The sequence below is a fragment of the Somniosus microcephalus genome, chromosome 6, assembly GCF_052327205.1.
Source record: "Somniosus microcephalus isolate GS21.2 chromosome 6, FLI_Smic_1.0, whole genome shotgun sequence".
Lineage (NCBI taxonomy): Eukaryota > Metazoa > Chordata > Chondrichthyes > Squaliformes > Somniosidae > Somniosus > Somniosus microcephalus.
Genome location: NC_140992.1, coordinates 19,774,044 through 19,793,813, shown reverse-complemented (window position 1 = coordinate 19,793,813; position 19,770 = coordinate 19,774,044). Strand labels below are relative to the sequence as shown.

The 19,770-nt window shown below is 46.4% G+C and overlaps 1 protein-coding gene across 1 annotated transcript in view; it reads right to left on the bottom strand.

Moving 5' to 3' along the window:
* LOC147115515 (E3 ubiquitin-protein ligase SIAH1-like) overlaps positions 1 to 7,214 on the bottom strand; it is a 36,161-nt gene extending 28,947 nt beyond the window's left edge. Inside the window, exon 1 of the mRNA XM_085989813.1 lies at positions 6,416 to 7,214. Coding sequence (XP_085845939.1) covers positions 6,416 to 6,859 — 444 coding nt within the window. The 5' untranslated portion in view covers positions 6,860 to 7,214. The remainder of the gene's footprint in view (positions 1 to 6,415) is intronic.
* Between the last annotated feature and the right edge of the window lie 12,556 nt (positions 7,215 to 19,770).

Sequence of the window (19,770 nt, the reverse complement as noted above, 5' to 3'; positions counted from 1 at the left end):
CTCGCTGATATTGGAAGGAGGTCCGTACAAGCTAACTTTGCTGGCCTGCACAGGGAGGCCAAGAAATCAGCCTCTCAGCCAGATCCGGAAATGGACTGCATAAGAAATAGGAGCAGGAGTAGGCCATACGGCCCCTTGAGCCTGCTCCGCCATTCAATAAGATCATGGCTGATCTTCGACCTCAACTCCACTTTCCTGCCCGATCCCCATATCCCTCGATTTCCCAAAACTCTATTGATCTCAGTCTGTAATATACTCAACGACTTAGCTTCCACAGCCCTCCAGTCTGTGCCGAATGTGAGCCATTTTATATCTGCTGTTGGCATAACTTTCGGTTGGGGGTATTCAATGACATAAAAAGGGCCAGAGACACAATAGCCCTAGGATCCTTAATCTTCTAATTGGAAATTCAGTGCTCTGTAGTCTGAGCAACCAAATAACAAATTTAATTTGAGAAGACATGGTTTTATGAAAGGAAAATCATGTTTGACAAATTTACTAGAGTTCTTTGAGGATGTAATGAGCAGGGTGGATAAAGGGGAACCAGTAGATGTAGTGTATTTGGATTTCCAGAAGGCATTCGATAAGGTGCCACATAAAAAGGTAACTGCACAAGGGGCAGCACGGTGGCATAGTGGTTAGCACTGTTGCCTCACAGTGCCAGAGACCCGGGTTCGAATCCGGCCTCGGGCAACTGTCTGTGTGGAGTTTGCACATTCTCCCCGTGTTTGCGTGGGTTTCCTCCGGGTGCTCCGGTTTCCTCCCACAGTCCAAAGATGTGCGAGTTAGGTTGATTGGCTATGATAAATTGACCCTTAGTGTTAGGGGGATTAAATACGTGGGGATAGGGTGGGATATGTGTTGGTGTAGGGGTTACGGGGATCGGGTGGGATATGTGTCGGTGCAGGCTCGATGGGCCAAAATGGCCTCTATCTGCACTGTGGGGTTTCTGTGATTCTGTGATAAGAGCTCACGGTGTTGGGGGTAATATATTAGCATGGATAGAGGATTGGCTAACTAACAGAAAACAGAGAGTCGGGATAAATGGGTCATTTTCAGGTTGGCAAACCGTAACTAGTGGGGTGCCACAGGGATCAGTGCTGGGGCCTCAACTATTTACAAGCTATATGAATTACTTGGATGAAGGGACCAAGTGTGCTGTAGCCAAATTTGCTGATGATACAAAGATAGGTCATTCATCCCAATCACATGACATGGCAGCACGGTGGCACAGTGGTTAGCACTGTTGCCTCACAGCGCCAGGGACCCGGGTTCGAATCCGGCCTCGGGCGACTGTCTGTGTGGAGTTTGCACATTCTCCCCGTGTTTGCGTGGGTTTTCTCCGGGTGCTCCGGTTTCCTCCCACAGTCCAAAGATGTGCGGGTTAGGTTGATTGGCTATGATAAATTGACCCTTAGTGTTAGGGGGATTAAATACATGGGGTTACGGGGATAGGGTGGGATATGTGTTGGTGTAGGGGTTACGGGGATCGGGTGGGATAATGTGTCAGTGCAGGCTCGATGGGCCGAAATGGCCTCTATCTGCACTGTGGGGTTTCTGTGATTCTGTGATCACTGCAGGAGTTCCTCAGGGCAGTGTCCTAGGCCCAACCATCTTCAGCTGTTTCATCAATGACCTTCCCTCCATCATAAGGTCAGAAGTGGGGATGTTCGCTGATGATTGCACACTGTTCAGCACCATTCGAGACTCGTCAGATACTGACGCAGTCCGTGTCCATATGCAGCAAGACCTGGACAACATTCAGACTTGGGCTGACAAGTGGCAAGTAACATTCGCACCACACAAGTGCCAGGCAATGACCATCTCCAACAAGCGAGACTCTAACCATCTCCCCTTGACATTCAATGGCATTACCATCGCTGAATCCCCCACTATCAACATCCTGGGGGTTACCATTGATCAGAAACTGAACTGGACCAGCCATATAAATACTGTGGCTACAAGAGCAGGCCAGAGGCTGGGAATTCTGCGGCGAGTGTCTCACCTTCTGACTCCCCAAAGCCTTTCCACCATCTACAAGGCACAAGTCAGGAGTGTGATGGAATACTCTCCACTTGCCTGGATGAGTGCAGCTCCAACAACACTCAAGAAGCTCGACACCATTCAGGATAAAGCAGCCCGCTTGATTGGCACTCCATCCACCTTCAACATTCACTCCCTCCACCACCGGCGCACTGTGGCTGCAGTGTGTACCATCTACAAGATGCACTGCAGCAACTCGCCAAAGCTCCTTCAACAGCACCTTCCAAACCCGCGACCTCTACCACTTAGAAGGACAAGGGCAGCAGACGCATGGGAACATCACCACCTACAAGTTCCCCTCCAAGCCACACACCATCCTGACTTGGACCTGTATCGCCGTTCCTTCACTGTTGCTGGGCCAAAATCCTGGAACTCCCTTCCTAACAGCATTGTGGGTGTACCTACACCAAATGGACTGCAGCGGTTCAAGAAGGCGGCTCACCACCATCTTCCCAAAGGGCAATTAGGGATGGGCACTAAATGCAGGCCTAGCCAGCGACGCCCACATCCCATCAATGAATAAAAAAAATTAAAAAATAGGTGGGAAAGCAAGTTGTGAGGAGGACACAAAGCGTCTGCAAAGGGATATAGATAGGTTATGTGAGTGGGCAAACATTTTGCTGATGGAGTATAATGTGGGAAAATGTGAGGTTATCCACTTTGGTAGGAAGAATAGAAAAGCAAACTATTATTTAAATGGAGAGAGACTACAGAATGCTGCGGTAGAGGGATCTGAGGGTCCTCGTACATGAAACACAAAAAGTTAGCAGGCAGGTACAGCAAGTAATTAGGAAGGCAAATGGAGTATTGGCCTTTATTGCAAAGGGGGATGGAATATAATAGTAGGGAAGTCTTGCTACAACTGCACAGGGCGTTGGTGAGACCACGCCTGGAGTACTGCGTACAGTTTTGGTCTCATTTAAGGAAGGATATACAGTAAACTCTTGTTTAAAATGGCACTTAATCATCCGGAATTCTTTAATAACCGGCAAAATTGATACTCAGAAAACAACACCTCAATAACCGGAAATGTTGCCGAGTCCGAGTCTTAGTTTTTGTTTGCTTCAGAATATTGAGAGTGGCAGCTACTTTAGAATTGAATATGTGTTTCCCAGAGACTCATTTTTCAGTATGTTACTGTGCCATATAGACTAGGGAAGTCACAGGTTCTACTGCCGATTTGATGTGAAATTGATTTTCTTAAATCACTGGATTCTCTTGGGATGCTGAGAAATTTATTTTAAAAACTTACGGGGTTTGTTATTTTTTGCCGTTTCTCTTTGCTCATCATTGTAACAAATGACAGTGCTGGGAAATGTAGCACTTGTTGGCGAGAGGAGTTAACATCAAGGACAGTCAGATTATGCCCTCAATCCCTGTCGGGGAGAAAGAGCTGAATTTTCTCCATTTGGAGGTTTACAGGCACGTGTTAACCACCCGATGGATTCATGGCCGTCAGGTGATGGGTCGGAAATCTTCAGTTGTATCGGGAATAATATATAGTTGGTAGGGAATAATAAATACTTCATTGGGACTTACCCAGAGGAAAAAAGGTGACTGGCTGTTGGTGAGTTAGGTAGAGATTGAAATGTGAGTGTGGATAAGCGATATAGAAGGCACTGGTGTGGATAAGTTACTTGGAGGGCAATGTACACTTGCCAGTGAAAGCTGAAAATTGATGTCCTGATAAGGATTATACCAGATAAAAGTTGGTCATGTTATGTAAATAACATTCAAATCTTATTTTATTTTTGTTTGTTAAAAATAGCCTTGGTAGATATACCTCTCCGTTATCCAGAATTTTCAATCAACCGGCACCATCCCGGTCCCGTTGGTGCCGGATATGAAAGAGTTTACTGTACTTGCATTGGAGGCAGTTCAGAGAAGGTTCACTAGGTTGATTCCTGGAATGAAAGAGGTTGTCTTATGACTAATGGTTGGGCCTATACTCATTGGAGTTTGGAAGAATGAGAGGGGATCTTATTGAAACATATACGATTCTGAGGGGGCTTGACAGGGTAGATGCAGAGAGGATGTTTCCCCTCGTTGGGGAATCTAGAACTAGGGGACATAGTTTCAGAATAAGGGGCCGCCCATTTAAGACGGAGTGGAGGAGGAATTTCTTCTCTCAGAGGGTCGTGAATCTTTGGAATTCTCTACCCCAGAGAGCTGTGGAGGCGGAGTCAGTGAATATATTCAAGGCGGAGATCGACAGATTTTTGAAAAAGGGTTATGGGGAGTGGGCAGGAAAGTGGAGTTGAGACCAAGATCAGATTAGCCGTGATCTTATTGAACGGGAGAGCAGGCTCGAGGGGCCGGATGGCCTACTCCTGCTTCTTGTGTTCTAAGACAACCTCTTCAGAAAAGGACAGCACAGCTTGTTTCAACTGTGAATGTACAGGTACTACAAATATATATCTGCACAGAAATGCAAGTTCTGGCATTAATTTTGAACCACTCGGACACATGGCCAGAGTAAAATCTACTGAGTTCCCCAGGAGTCACTTTTCAGAAGCACAAACGCTCACCAATGAAAACAAATAACTCTATTAGAAACATGCTTTACACATTAAAAAGTGATGGCTCATTAATTGAAGTTATTTATAACAAGCTGCTACTATTAAACTTTTAATTTTAAACAGTGTCAGATGCTGAACCCAGCTGTAGATGGGACAGCACCCAAGGACCTGCTAAGGAAATGCACTAACCCCACAGCTGAACGACATTAACAATGTTTGGTTCACGAAACAGAATTTATAAGAAACCATCTTTAAAAAAAAAAAAAAAAATTAACAATTCTAGCCAAGATCAAAACAACAGAATTTCTAAATTATAAATCGATAAGGAAAACAATTCAGCCTATCCTAATTCATAAGAAATAGGAGAAGGAGTAGGCCATTCAGGCCCTTTGAGCCTGCTCCACCATTCAATAAGATCATGGCTGATCTTTATCTCAACTCCACTTTCCTGCCCGCTCCCCATGTCCCTTGATTCCCCAGGAGTCCAAAAATCTATCGATCTCATCCTTGAATATACTCCAAGACTCAACATCCACAGCCCTCTGGGGTAGAGAATTCCAAAGATTCACCACCCTCTGAGTGAAGAAATTCCTCCTCATCTCAGTCTTAAATGGCCGACCCCTTATCCTGAGTCTATGCCCCCCCAACTTTTAGACTCTCCAGCCAGGGGAAACATCCTCTCAGCGACTACCCTGAGATCAACTCATTATTCTAAACTCCAGAGAGTATAGGCCCAATCTACTCAATCTCTCCTCATAGGACAACGCTCTCATCCCAGGAATCAACGTATCTAAACTACAGGCCTACATGCATCCAAACACAGCACTCAATGGCTTCTTTATCTGCTATCCTAAGCAGAAGTGCTACTGTGTGTTCCTCACTCTGTACTATTTCCAGATAATCAGTCCTACACTTGCCTACTGCTAGTTTCTACTTGGGCCCTCTTGCCCCATCATAGTTTCATTTGAAGTAGTTTTTCCAGATTTACCCTTTTTGACACCATTCACCCCATGTACTCTATGAGGTTTCCTCTCAGCTACCTGCTTCCAAGACTGAACAGGCCCAGTCCCTCCAGTCTTTCCTCACTACTCACTCCCTCCGCTGATATTAGGGATCAGTCCCTTCTTGGCATCTCCTCCAGGGCTCCAATGTCTCCCTTAGCCAGATCCATACCACTAATGCCAACATCAGCTGCCAACTCTCAACCTTCACACGGCCAACATCAAAGTATAAACTTGCCAGATTTTCCAAGTCTTAAAGTAAAGAGTGTCTTCCTGCCCACTTGCCATCACAAATCTGGCAACGTTATACTTTGGTGCTTCTGTTGGCTGCAAGAGACCCAAAGGCCAGGAGTCAGCAGGTGTATAAATGAGGCGCTTGTGCCTCAGTGACCAAAACCATGCGGCCATAAACAACCCCAAGGGCAGAGAGGCAGATGGGCCATTGGCGGGTAGGCTTACCATCCCATGGTACCCGAATCTAGGGGAATGCAGAAACCAGTCTTCTGAGGCAACCACGCAAAAGGGAGTCTCCATACTTGACCCTGGAAACGGACAAAGGCTTTTCCTTGAAGCATGTCTCCTGCCATCCAGCAACACTGAGGAAGGGTCACAGCTTTGGAGGATGAAGCAGAGTTGCTTTCACCATCTGCAGGCAGCTATCCAAGAGGCAACACACCAATCACAACTTCCTATTCTGAAATGCCTGGAATTATTGAAAGGTGACAAGATAATGAGGGCTGGCTGTGGAATTTGAAACCCATGCAGACAGCAGTGATCCAAGAGAGAAAAACACACAATGAAAACTGTCACTGCAGACCCCGAACGACATCAGATAAGGGGAAGGGACCTTACCTTACAAGGGAAGAGCACAGCCGAAGCCACTTTCTCCATGGCCAGGTTCCTGATGCTGGGGGTGAGGGAGCCCCGGCAGGTCGGGCAACAGGTCAACTTCTGCCGGCAGGTGTTGCACACCAAGTGCCCGGCCTGGCATTGCAGGATCGGCGGCAGGACGTAGTCGAAGCAGACGGGACACTCGAAGAGCGAGGTCAGCTCCTGAGCGGCGGCGGCGGCTGCTGCTGCGGCCGCTGCCGCCGCCACCGCCGCCTGGTGCTGCTGGTGGAGCGGCGGAGGGGGAGAACCCAGAATCGCCGCCGTCCCGCAGCCGGCAGCGGCGGCGGCAGAGGAAGCAGAAGCTGCCGCCGCCACCGCCAGGCCGCTCGGGGCCGGGGAAGGGGCCGTGTGTTTGCCGGGTTTGCTGTTGCCGCTGCCCGCTCCGGCAGAGGACGGGTTGCTCATGGCTGGCTAGCCGGGCGAGGGCACGGGATTCCCCCCCCGCAGTCCCAGTCCCAGCCGCCGCCGCCGCCGAATGTTTGGAAACAAAACAGAAATTGGCAACACCGCGTTCTAGAACCTTGCAACACGGCGCCGTGACGTCACCCGGGGAAGCCCCTGCGTCACGTGGGTGCCAACTTCTTGTTCCTCCCAATCCTCCAGCCATATTTTAATTTAATTTGATTAAGTTTTAAAAAATTAAGCTAGGGTTTTTTAAGCTTTTTTTTCCACCGTCCACTTGTTTGGGTCGGGAGAGCGCAGAGAGGCTCCGCTGGGCGATGCAGAGAGCCCTGCCCTGCAGATGGAGAAGAATGTCAACCAGAGTGTGCCAGATCTGCACCAACCCTCCACTGGGAGCGCTGACCCTCATCTGTGTGAATTCCTGGAGACCCGCTATCTCCGGATGAACAAGTGAAGACGACCAACAAGCTTGGAGAGACTGGGACCCCTGCCTTGTAGGCATGAGGGCTTGTGACTTTGTACAAAGAGCTGAGACTTGAGCTCTATGAATGTGATTTACTGTAAAAAGTTCAAATTTTAAATGGAAAAAAAAAATCCCCGTGCCATCCATTCATTCATTGTCAGCGGTGGCTCAGTGGGTAGCACACTTCTGTGGATGTTTTATTCAGAAAGAAACTTAAAGATAGTATTTTATGATCAATTTTTTAAGTACAATCGATTAATATATGCTACGGGAGACAAACTTCAGGTTTTGGTGTTAATATGTGGTGGAGGAATGGATTTGAACGATACAATGGAATGATCACGATGTTGTAAATGTTCAATAAATAATATAATAATTTTTAAAAAGTGGGTAGCACTCTCGCCTCTGAGTCAGAAGGTCGTGGGTTCAAGGTCCCACTCCAGTGCTGAGGGAGTGCTGCACCATCGGAGGTGCTGCCTTTCGGATGAGACGTTAAACCGAAGCCCCGTCTGCTCTCTCAGGTGGACGTAAAAGATCCCGCGGCACTATTTCGAAGAAGAGCAGGGGAGTTATCCCCGGTTTCCTGGCCAATATTTATCCCTCAATCAACATCACTGAAACAGATTACCTGGTCATTATCACATTGCTGTTTGTGGGAGCTTGCTGTGCGCAAATTGGCTGCCGCGTTTCCCACATTACAACAGTGACTCCACTTCAAAAGTACTTCACTGGCTGTAAAGCGCTTTGAGACGTCCGGTGGTCGTGAAAGGCGCTATATAAATGCAAGTCTTTCTTTCATTCATCCGTGAAACATTGCACAGAGGCAAACAACTTGTACTCAAGACAAAATGCAAAAGGAAGCGGGTACTGGAAATCTGTACTTTAGCACCTTTTCACCATGGAAACCCGACCCGGTGACAGATGGAATAACAACAGAAAATGCTGGAAATACTCAGCAGGTGCTGCCTGACCTGCTGAGTATTTCCAGCATTTTCTGTTTTTATTTCAGATTTCCAGCATCCGCAGTATTTTGCTTTTGTACTGGTGACAGATGGTGTGGGTTTGGGCTTGCATTTATAAAACAAGAAATCAAATAGGGAATTCAAGGAATCCAATAGGGAATTCAAGAAATCAAATCGAGAATTCAGAAGAAACTTCTTTACCCAGAGAGTGGTGAGAATGTGGAACTCAGTACCACAGGGCACTTTGAAAATAATAATAGGATTGGGCAGAGTCAACACAGATTTATGAAAGGGAAATCATGTTTGACAAATCTGTTAGAGTTTTTTGAAGTTGTAGCTAGCAGAATAGATAAGGGGGAACCAGTGGATGTGGTGTATTTGGATTTTCAGAAGGCATTCGATAAGGTGCCACACAAGAGGTTATTAAACAAAATTAGGGCTCATGGGATGGGGGTAATATGCTCGCATGGATTGAGGATTGGTTAACGGACAGAAAACAGAGAGTAGGAATAAACGGGTCATTTTCGGGTTGGCAGGCTGTAACTAGTGGGGTACCGCAAGGATCATGCTTGGGCCTCAGCTACTCACAATATATATCAATGATTTGGATGAGGGGACCCTCATTCATGCCTTTGTTACCTCTAGACTTGACTATTCCAATGCACTCCTGGCTAGCCTCCCACTTTCTACCCTATGTAAACTTGAGGTCATCCAAAACTCGGCTGCCCGTGTCCTAACTCACACCAGATTCTGTTCACCCATCTCCCCTGTGCTCGCTGACCTACATTGGCTCCCGGTTAAGCAACGCCTCGATTTCAAAATTCTCATCCTTGTTTTCAAATCCCTCCATGGCCTCGCCCCTCCCTATCTCTGTAATCTCCTCCAGCCCCACAACCCCCCATTATATCTGCGCTCCTCTAATTCTGCCCTCTTGAGCATCCTTGATCATAATCGCTCAACCATTGGTGGCCGTGCCTTCTGTTGCCCAGGCCCTAAGCTCTGGAATTCCCTGCCTAAACCTCTCCGCCTCGCTACCTCACTTTCCTCCTTTAAGCCACTCCTTAAAACCTACCTCTTTGACCAAGCTTTTGGTCACCTGCCCTCATTTCTCCTTATGTGGCTCGGTGTCAAATTTTTTGTCGTATAATACTCCTGTGAAGCGCCTTGGGACGTTTTATTACGTTAATGATGCTATATAAATACAAGTTGTTGTTGTTGTTGTTGAGGGGACCAAATGTAATATATCCAAGTTTGTTGATGGTACAAAGCTGGGTGGGAATGTAAGTTGTGAGGAGGATGCAAAGAGGCTTCAAGGGGATATAGACAGGCTAAGTGAGTGGGCAAGAACATGGCAAATGGAATACAATGTGGAAAAATGTGACGTTATCCACTTTGGTAGAAAAAATAGAAAAGCAGAGTATTTTTTAAATGGTGAGAGATTGGGAAATGTTGGTGTTCAGAGGGACCTGGGTGGCCTTGTACATGAATCACTGAAAGTTAACATGCAGGTACAGCAAGCAATTAGGAAAGCAAATGGTATGTCGGCCTTTATTACAAGAGGATTTGAGTCGAAGAGTAAAGACATCTTACTGCAATTATATAGGGCCCTGGTGAGACCACACCTGGAGTATTGTGTACAGTTTTGGTCTCCTTACCTAAGGAAGGATATACTTGCAATACGAAGGTTCATCAGACTGGTTCCTGGGATGGGGGGATTGTCCTGTGAAGAGAGCTTGACTAGGCCTATATTCTCTAGAGTTTAGAAGAATGAGATGTGATCTCATTGAAACATACAAAATTCTTACAGGGCTTGACAGGGTGGATGCAGGGAGGATGTTTCCCCTGGCTGGGGAGTCTAGAACCAGGGGTCGGCCATTTAGGACTGAGATGAGGAGAAATTTCTTCACTCAGAGGGTGGTGAAGTTTTGGAATTCTCTACCCCAGAGGGCTGTGGAGGCTCAGTCATTGAGTTTATTCAAGATTGAGATTGATAGGTTTTTGAATATTAAGGGAATCAAGGAATATCGGGATAGTGCAGGAAAGTGGAGATGAGGTAGAGATCAGCCATTATCTTATTGAATGGTGGAGCAGGCTCGAAGGGCCAAATGGCCTACTCCTACTCCTATTTCTTATGTTCTTATGTTCACAGGGCATGGTTGAGGCGAATGGCCTGTTTCTGTGCTGTATATCCTATGTAATCCATTGCTCAGAGGCAGTAACTTGTACTTGACACAAAAGGCAAAAGATTGCGAATGCTGGAAATCTGTACTTTAGCACCGTTCCCATCTTTTTACAGAGAGGAATGGAAACCCAACTGGTGACGGGTGATGTGGGTTTTGAGGATAGGACTTGAATTTATATAGCGCCTTTCATGAGATCAGAATGTCCCAAAGCGCCAATGAAGGACTTTTTTTTTGGAGTGCAGTCACTGTTGTAATGTAGGAAACGCGGCAGCCGATTTGCACGCAGCAGGATCCCAGAAACAGCAATGTGATAATGACCAGTTACTCTGTTTTTAGTGATGTTGATTGAGGGATAAATATTGGCCAGGACACCAGAGCATGAACCCCATTGTCCTAAAACTCCCTGGCATGTACTTCAATGCACTATCCTGCTGACCCACAACAGAAACACCATTTTACACACTTAGAAAAGAAAGAAAGACTTGCATTTCTATAGCGCCTTTCACGACCTCAGGACGTCCCAAAGCTCTTTACAGCCATTGAAGTACTTTTTGAAGTGTTGTCACTTTTGTAATGTAGGAAACGCAGCAGCCAATTTCTGCACAGCAAGGTCCCACAAACAGCAATGTCATAATGACCAGTTACTCTGTTTTTAGTGATGCTGATTGAGGGATAAATATTGGCCAGGACACCGGGGAGAACTCCCCTGCTCTTCTTCGAAATAATGCCAAGGGATCTTTTAAGTCCACCCGAGAGAGCAGACGAGGCCTTGGTTTAATCTCATCCAAAAGATGGCGTCTCCAACAGTGCAGCACTCCCTGCGCTGGAGTGTCAGCCTAGATTGTTATGCTCAAATATCCAGAGTGGGACTTGAACCCACAACCTTGTCACTCAGAGGCGAGGGTGCTACCAACTGAGCCATGGCTGATACTCCAGTCATTCATCATTCCTCCATAAAACATGGCACAGAGGCAACAACTTGTACTTAAGACAAAGGACAAAACACTGCGGATGCTGGAAATCAGTACGTTAGCAACTTTCACATCTTTTCAGCTGTGGCTCAGTTGGTAGCACCTTCACCTCTGAGTGAGAAGGTTGAAAAATCTGTGCAAAAATGTTTTTTGTCTTTTTTTGTTTTTCACACAGATCCCAGCATCTGCAACATTTGACCCCTTGTGATCCCACCTCATTGTTCTTTGATGTAATGTTTTCCTGACTGACCTGTTTGGACACCATTCACACCTTTGATTGCTGTGATTATCGCTCTGCCGAGGTGTGATAAATGGCAGTTAGAAAGATTACCTGTAAACATCTGACATTATTCTCTGACTATATTAGCTGTGTCTTTATGCATCTCTCCACTTCACCTGACGAAGGAGCAGCGCTCCAAAAGCTTGTGACTTCAAATAAAGCTGTTGGAATATAACCTGGTGTTGTGTGACTTCTTACATTTTTCAGAGCGAGGAATGGAAACCCTGCAGGGGCCTAAGGGCTGGTGACAGATAGTGTGGGTTAGGAGGAGACGCTTACAATAGGAACTGCTACAGTAATGCCAACCCCAACGTCTCACAAATCATGAGACAAATTCTTAAAAAAATCATGAGATTTGGCACGAAGCTATTACTTTTCAAACATGAACTAATATACTTAGACAGTTTGTTTACAAACCTCGCTAGTGGCTTTATTTAATCTCTAACAGGTCACAGCTCTTTACAAAAACTATAATACTGCATCTGAAAATGCTTTACAAAAATCTTTAAAAAATATCCTACCTGTTATCACCACATTGCTATGTTTGGGTACTCCTCTTGAGATTCACGGGTGATTTTTCAGTATCAGGTAAGCACAACATTATTGTATTCTAAACCAAAGTTGGCACTGCTGTACACAGTCTATTAAGGACATCCTTCCACATTCGTGTTGGTGTTGCACCTTAGGGTGGGGATATGGGCAGCACATGTACATTTCAAGATGATTGGCAAATAGGGGCAGGATCCACGGTGTTTAAGTGGCCACCTTGACTTGCACTTTACCAGCTTTAGGCTGGTTTGGTTAACTATTTTCTGTTTTTCTTTTGTATCCAGGGATCCTTGAGCTCTCTTAAATTCTAAACCAATGCAACCTTAATCTTGGTTAGAGATTATTTTTCCCTCTATAAATGGCACATAATAGCAGGGGAGTTCTCCCCGGTGTCTTGGCCAATATTTATCCCTCATTCAACATCACTAAAACAGATTATCTGGTCATTATCACATTGCTGTTTGTGGGAGCTTGCTGTGCGCAAACTGGCTCCCCCGTTTCCTACATTACAACAGTGGCTACACTTCAAAAATACTTCATTGGCTGTAAAGCGCTTTGGGAATTAATAGTGGAAAATAAGGAGATGGCAGTTGAATTGAACAGGTATTTTGCATCGGTCTTCACTATAGAGGATACAAGTAACATCCCAGAAATAGCTGTAAATCAGGAAATGGAAGGGAGGGAGGAACTCAAGAAAATTACAATCACCAGGGAAGTGGTACTGAGCAAACTTTTGGAGCTGCGGGCTGACAAGTCCCCGGGTCCTGATGAACTTCATCCTAGGGTCTTAAAAGAAGTGGTTAGTGAGATAGTTGATGCGTTGGTTTTAATTTTCCAAAATTCCCTAGATTCGGGGAAGGTTCCATTAGATTGGAAAATAGTGAATGTAACTCCTTTATTCAAAAAGGGAGGGAAACAGAAAGCAGGAAACTACAGGCCAGTTAGCTTAACATCTGTCATAGGGAAGATGTTAGAATCTATTATTAAAGATGTTATAGCAGGGCACTTAGAAAAGTTCAAGGTAATCAGGCAGAATCAACATCGTTTTGTGAAAGGAAAACCATGTTTAACCAATTTATTGGAGTTCTTTGAGGAAGCAACATGTGCTGTGGATAAAGGGGAACCGGTGGATGTACTGTACTTAGATTTCCAGAAGGCATTTGATAAGGTGCCACATCAGAGGTCATTGCGGAAAATAAAAGCTCATGGTGTAGGGGGTAACATATTGGCATGGATAGAAGATTGGCTAGCTAACAGGAAACAGAGAGTGGGCATAAATGGGTCATTTTCTGATTGGCAAGATGTAACGAGTGGTGTGCCACAGGGATCAGTGCTGGGGCCTCAATTTTTTACAATTTATATAAATGACTTGGATGAAGGGACCGAAGGTATGGTTGCTAAATTTGCTGATGACACAAAGATAGGTAGGAAAGTAAATTGTGAAGAGGACATAAGGAGGCTACAAAGGGATATAGATAGGTTAAGTGAGTGGGCAAAGATCTGGCAAATGGAGTATAATGTGGGATAATGTGAAATTGTCCATTTAGGCAGAAAGAATAAAAAAGAAGCATATTATCTAAATGGTGAGAGATTGCAGAGCTCTGAGATGCAGAGGGATCTGGGTGTCCTAGTGCATGAATCACAAAAGGTACAGCAAGTAATTAGGAAAGCTAATAGAATGTTGTTGTTTATTGCGAAGGGAATTGAATACAAAAGCAGGGAGGTTATGCTTCAGTTATACAGGGCATTGGTGAGACCACATCTGGAGTACTTATTTAAGGAAGGATGTAAATGCGTTGGAAGCAGTTCAGAGACGGTTTACTAGGCTAATACCTGGAATGGGCGGGTTGTCTTATGAGGAAAGGTTGGACAGGCTAGGCTTGTATCTGCTGGAGTTTAGAAGAGTAAGAGGTGACTTGATTGAAACATATAAGAACCTGAGGGGTCTTGACAGGGTGGATGTGGAGTGGATGTTTCCTCTTGTGGAAGAATCTAGAACTAGGGGTCACTGTTTAAAAATAAGGGGTCGTCCATTTAAGACAGAGATGAGGAGAGATGTAAAGTCTGTGGGTTGTATAGTGAAGTAATACACAGACTACAAGAGTAACTTAAACAGGACTTTACTATTCGAAGGTCAGGGCGAATCTGCCCAATAAATTCTGCCACAGCACTTATATACCGGTGTGGTCACCGTCGGTATTACAGTATACAGCAGCCAGGATAAAGTAGTGCCACACCTAAAATAGTTCTCTTAAAGGTGGACGGTTACATACAATAGTTCTCTTAAAGGTAGAACAGTTACATACACTACAATCCTCCTTTTTTAGCTTACAACATACTTATTCCCCATTAACATAACATCATAACATATCCAACTTCATGTTACAACAGTTCACAGAGGTAGTCTCTGTGGAAACAGTTCACAGATTCAGTCTCTGCGGGAAACAGTTCACAGATTCAGTCTCTGATCTTCTTGACTCGGTCCGGACCACGCCTCCGTGGTGTAGTCGGGTCACCTTGCTAGAGGGACTCATCCCATAGTCCTTCCCTAGACTTAACAGCTTTACTTCCATCACTTCTGAACCAGCATTGCTGACTTTTTAAAACAAACAAAAAACAGTTGGATTGCCTTGGGAAATTTCCCTACCTTCCAACTGATTTGGCTCCGTTCGGGGGACCACGTGTGTGATCGGGTAGAGGTAATAATGGTTCAGATGGTTATCATCTTCTGCTTCGTCTTTTCCTTTTTTGCTTCTTGGAGACTCTCGGGGCTCCATTGTCAGCTGCCAGCTGTAACGCCACCATCTCCCTATGTTCCTTAGACTTTAAGTGATTCATCCTGATTTCGGCACTTTGGGAGTTCTCGGCACAAGCTGGGCAGACCAGGTCCTCGTAATATTCAGTGTCACTCAACAGATCATGGTAATATTCGGTGTCGTCCTGAGCTAGGCCAGCGAGAGGGTCTTCTATTTCCTCCTTACCCAGCTGGACGTTAGCCGACTTTTGTTCCAAATCCCGACACCTGTCCTGAAGAGACTTCATCATGCGTTCAGATTCATCCCGCTTTTTCTGGGCTTCCTGCAAGTCTTTTACTAATGACCTCATTTGTGATTTCAATACTTCAACTTCATTCGGAGATTGATTGATCGGACTATTCAATCCCTCTACTGCAGTAGCTGTTTCAGTATTCTGTTGTTCTACATTGCCGTGCGTCAGCGTACTTTTGGCATCCAAGGGCTGTTCTGCTGCAGACTTCTCAGTCTGGGTTGCCACCTCAGCTCTTCCAATGACTTTTGAGAGCTCCCTTCCCTTTGAAGATTGAGGCTCGTATTTAAGTTTTTCCCATTTTAGAGTTTTATCCCTCAGCATATGAATGAGTTGGCTGACTGTTAACTCTTCTGCCATCATCCCTTTTCCATTAACTACAGGGCTGTTTATAACCTTGCCCTGGAGGAGTTGGCTGACTGTTAACTCTTCTGTCCTCATCCCTTTTCCATTAGCTGCAGGGCTGTTTAGAACCTTGTCCTGGGGCTCCTTTGCTGCTTCTACTTCGCCATCATCCACAGCCCCCATCATTCGAATTTCCACAAATGAATCGTCCGGTGATGCTGCACCCAACTTCAGTAGGAGCTCGGAAGTCATGTCGACCAACTCAGCTTTTTCTGCCTGCAACCTGCTAACCAGCGCCTTCAGTTGCGGCACATCTTGTTCCACCGGATTGGAGCACACCCCTTCAGAAGCCGAATCAGCTTTGATTCGTGTGGCCTCCTCGTGCAGACGGTTTGTGTGCTCCTGCTCCCTTTTCTTCCCCAGCTGCTTCTGTTGTCTTTCCAGATTCTCCCATTCGGTATCATAGAACTTTTTCATTGCTTTCATCTCTTGCTCGAGACGGCAATTCAATTGTTCTAATTGCTGTCGTAATCTGAAATAAGTTTGCGTTCGAGCTCGATGTTCCTCAGTAATATATATGTCTGTAACTTGAACAGACTCAGAATACTCTGTCAAGCTATGTTGTTGTTGTTCAGAGGAATTCTGTTCTGAAACTTTGTTCTCCTCTGGAGCATAAGCCTTTATGCCCACATTCGTTCTACCAACCTTAGTCAGCAAGTTCATTTTAGACTTGTCTTTCATGCTTGGGCTGGTCTTATCGTCATCCGTTTCAGAGTCTGAGCTGATTGTCTGCCTCGAGTCCTCACTCGTTATTGCTTTGAGGTAATGCCATTCCATGTCTATTTTCTTGATCCACTCCCGTCCTAGAAGTGGTGGTCCTCCCTCAGGTAGTACGTATAAGTCCATTCCGGGGTATTATTTGCCCCTGTCTCTCACCTTGACTCTTATCTTTCCCATGGGGTATACTTTATGCCCCGTGTATGTCTGCAATACGAACTTGGTGTCTCTCAAGGGTATATGTGAGAATAGCCGGTTGTAATCCCTTCGATTTATGACTGATAGGGCTGATCCAGTGTCCAATTCCATTCTCACTTGGACTCCGGCTATTTTTAGCATGACCCAGATAGTTTGTAGGTCAGCTTCCTTACTCACATTATGAATTCTCAGACTACCCAGTTCCTGGCCGCTTGGGTCTGAATCCGAATTCTGTTCATCTGAACTCTTCTCAACCACCTTGTGTACTTTGTTGTACTTTTCCTGTGATGGCTTTTTTTTTTGGCTGTTGGTCTTCTTCCCTGACCGGCATACTTTGGCTATGTGACCCAGTTTGCCACATTTCCTACAGTCCTGGTTTTTAAACCAGCATTGGTTCTGGTCGTGTGTTGTCTTCCCACAATGATAACATTTCGTTGCACCCGAAGTAATTTGATCCACACTGAGGACCGCTGCCTTCAGCTGCATTTCCGCAGTTCCTTTCGCTGCGGCTTCGTGTGATGCTGCAATAAGGACAGCCCTATCCAGTGTAAGGTCGTTCTCTTCGAGCAGTCGCTTTTGCGTTCCTTCCTTCGACAACCCGCACACGAACTTGTCTCGCAATGCCTCTGTCAGATTTCCTCCAAACTGGCAGTATTTCGCTAGCCTACGCAATTCGACCAAGTATTCCGCGTTGCTTTCCTCTTTCCGTTGCGTTCTCGCATAAAATTTGAATCGTTCCGCCAACATCAGCGGTGTGGGGTTCAAGTGATCCTTCAGAACAGCAACAATATTATCGAAGGTTTGATCCGCCGGTTTAACTGGTGCTAGAAGATGCTTCAATAGCCCGTATGTCTTCGCCCCCATCGAGTTTAGCAAGGTTATAGCTTTATCATCATCCTCTATTTTATTGGCCTCACAATATATCTCAATGTGTTCTACATACGTGGCCCAATCTTCTACCTCGGAATCGAAATCGTTGATGTTACCACGCTTAGGCATCTTCACCTCCCTGATAAACAACAACGAAATATTTCTTTAACTCTTTTTTTTTCCAAGATGGCGGTTTCCCGCGCTTATCTTCTTTCCCCGCCCACTTTCAAGATGGCGGTTCCCGCTTTTCTTCCCCTGGCGGGAGGGGTAAGCTTTTCCCTCGGGCGACGGCCGCTGGCTTTCGGGGTTCGCAGCCTGCTCTTCGGCTTCAGCGCGTTCCCTTCTCTCGGCCGGGCAACCGACTCTGGGTACAACCCGTTGACGGCGAACGGTCTCAGCCGCTGGCTGGATCTCGCTCAGTCTCCCTCGCTCGGGCTCTGTCTCTCCGGTGCTGGATACAACCCGTTGACGGCGAACAGTTTCAGCCGCTGGGCTGGATCTCGCTCAGTCTTCCTCGGGCTCTGTCTCTCCCGCTCGCGCGGCTCTCGCTCGCTCTCTCTCGGGCTCTGTCTCTCCCGTTTGCGCGGCTCTCGCTCGGGCTCTGTCTCTCCCGCTCGCGCGGCTCTCAATCGCGCCTCCCAGCCCTCTCGCAGTCTGGTGCTTCCCTCCCCGGCTGCGGCTGAGTTCTCCGCGATTTATTTATTTTATCTCTTCCCGCGCCTTACGATCCCAGTCGCAGCGCTTCATGGCCTCGGTCACTGTCCGACCTTTTTCCCCCAATCGCTCCTCCCAGCCTCTCGCAGTCTGGTGCTTCCTCCCCGGCTGCGGCTGCGTTCTCCGCGGTTTATTTATTTTTATCTCTTCCCGCGCCTTACGATCCGGTTGCAGCGCTTCGTGGCCTCAGTCACTGTCTGGCCTTTTTCACCCCAATCGCGCCTCCCAGCTTCTCGCAGTCCGGTGCTTTCCTCCCCGGCTGTGGCTGAGTTCTCCGTGGCTTATTTATGTTTATATCTTCCCGCGCCTTACGATCCCGGTCGCAGCGCCTCGTGGTCGCGGTATTTGTCCAGCCTTTTTCGCCGTCGCGGTCTAGTCGTCTCACGACGCTCCCCAGCCCGCTTGTACCGCGGCTTCTGCTCCACGCTGCCCCAGTCTCAGCGCCTCTGGGCCCGACTTCTGTCCGGCTCCTTTCCCCCTCGACCGTGGTCGAGTGCACCGCCCTTATCCTCTGTTTATTTGTTTCTATTTTCCCTTTACTCACAGTCATCGTGGCCGACTTGCTTCTCGTGTTGATCGGCTCACTCACCACCGTGGCAGAAGGGACAATCCGTGCCTGTTGCTGATGGAAGACTTCGTGTTTGAAATCTTCCTCCTTTCTTGGTCTGCAGACTCGAGTTTTCTCTCAGCAAAACGACGAGGGCGGGTGCCTCTTTTCGACGCTCGTTTACTTCTTCAGAAGTATTGTTGCCGCAGGGTAAGATCGAACTCGTCGCCACTGTAAAGTCTGTGGGTTGTATAGCGAAGTAATACACAGACTACAAGAGTAACTTAAACAGGACTTTACTATTCGAAGGTCAGGGCGAATCTGCCCAATAAATTCTGCCACAGCACTTATATGCCGGTGTGGTCACCGTCGGTATTACAGTATACAGCAGCCAGGATAAAGTAGTGCCACACCTAAAATAGTTCTCTTAAAGGTGGACGGTTACATACAATAGTTCTCTTAAAGGTAGAACAGTTACATACACTACAAGAGAATCTTTGGAACTCTCTTCCTCAGAGGGCGGTGGAAGCAGAGTCTTTGAATATTTTTAAGGCGGAGCTAGATAGATTCTTGATAAGCAAGGGGGTGAAAGGTTATCGGGGGTAGGCGGGAATCTGGAGTAATCAGATCATCCATGATGTTATTGAATGGTGGAGCAGGCTCGAGGGGCTGAGTGTTCTACTCCTGCTCCTAATTCGTATGTTCGTATGGGACGTCTGGTGGTCATGAAAGGCGCTATATAAATGCAAGTCTTTCTTTCTTTTCATAAGAATTCAACTGGGTGAAAACAATTCCAATTGTTTTTACAATATAAATAATATTTACAAAAGCACACGCCCCTCAGTTACGCCCCTAATTTGTGCAAAAGCCGAATCTAAGTGACTGCTCCCACCCCACAGCGCTTCCTTAACCTCGAAAGCAGCGATCACGGTGGTCAGTTTGTACGATTGATGACAAAGCCAGCCAATTGCTTTTGAGGACTACAGGGATAGAGCGGGGGAATGGGACTG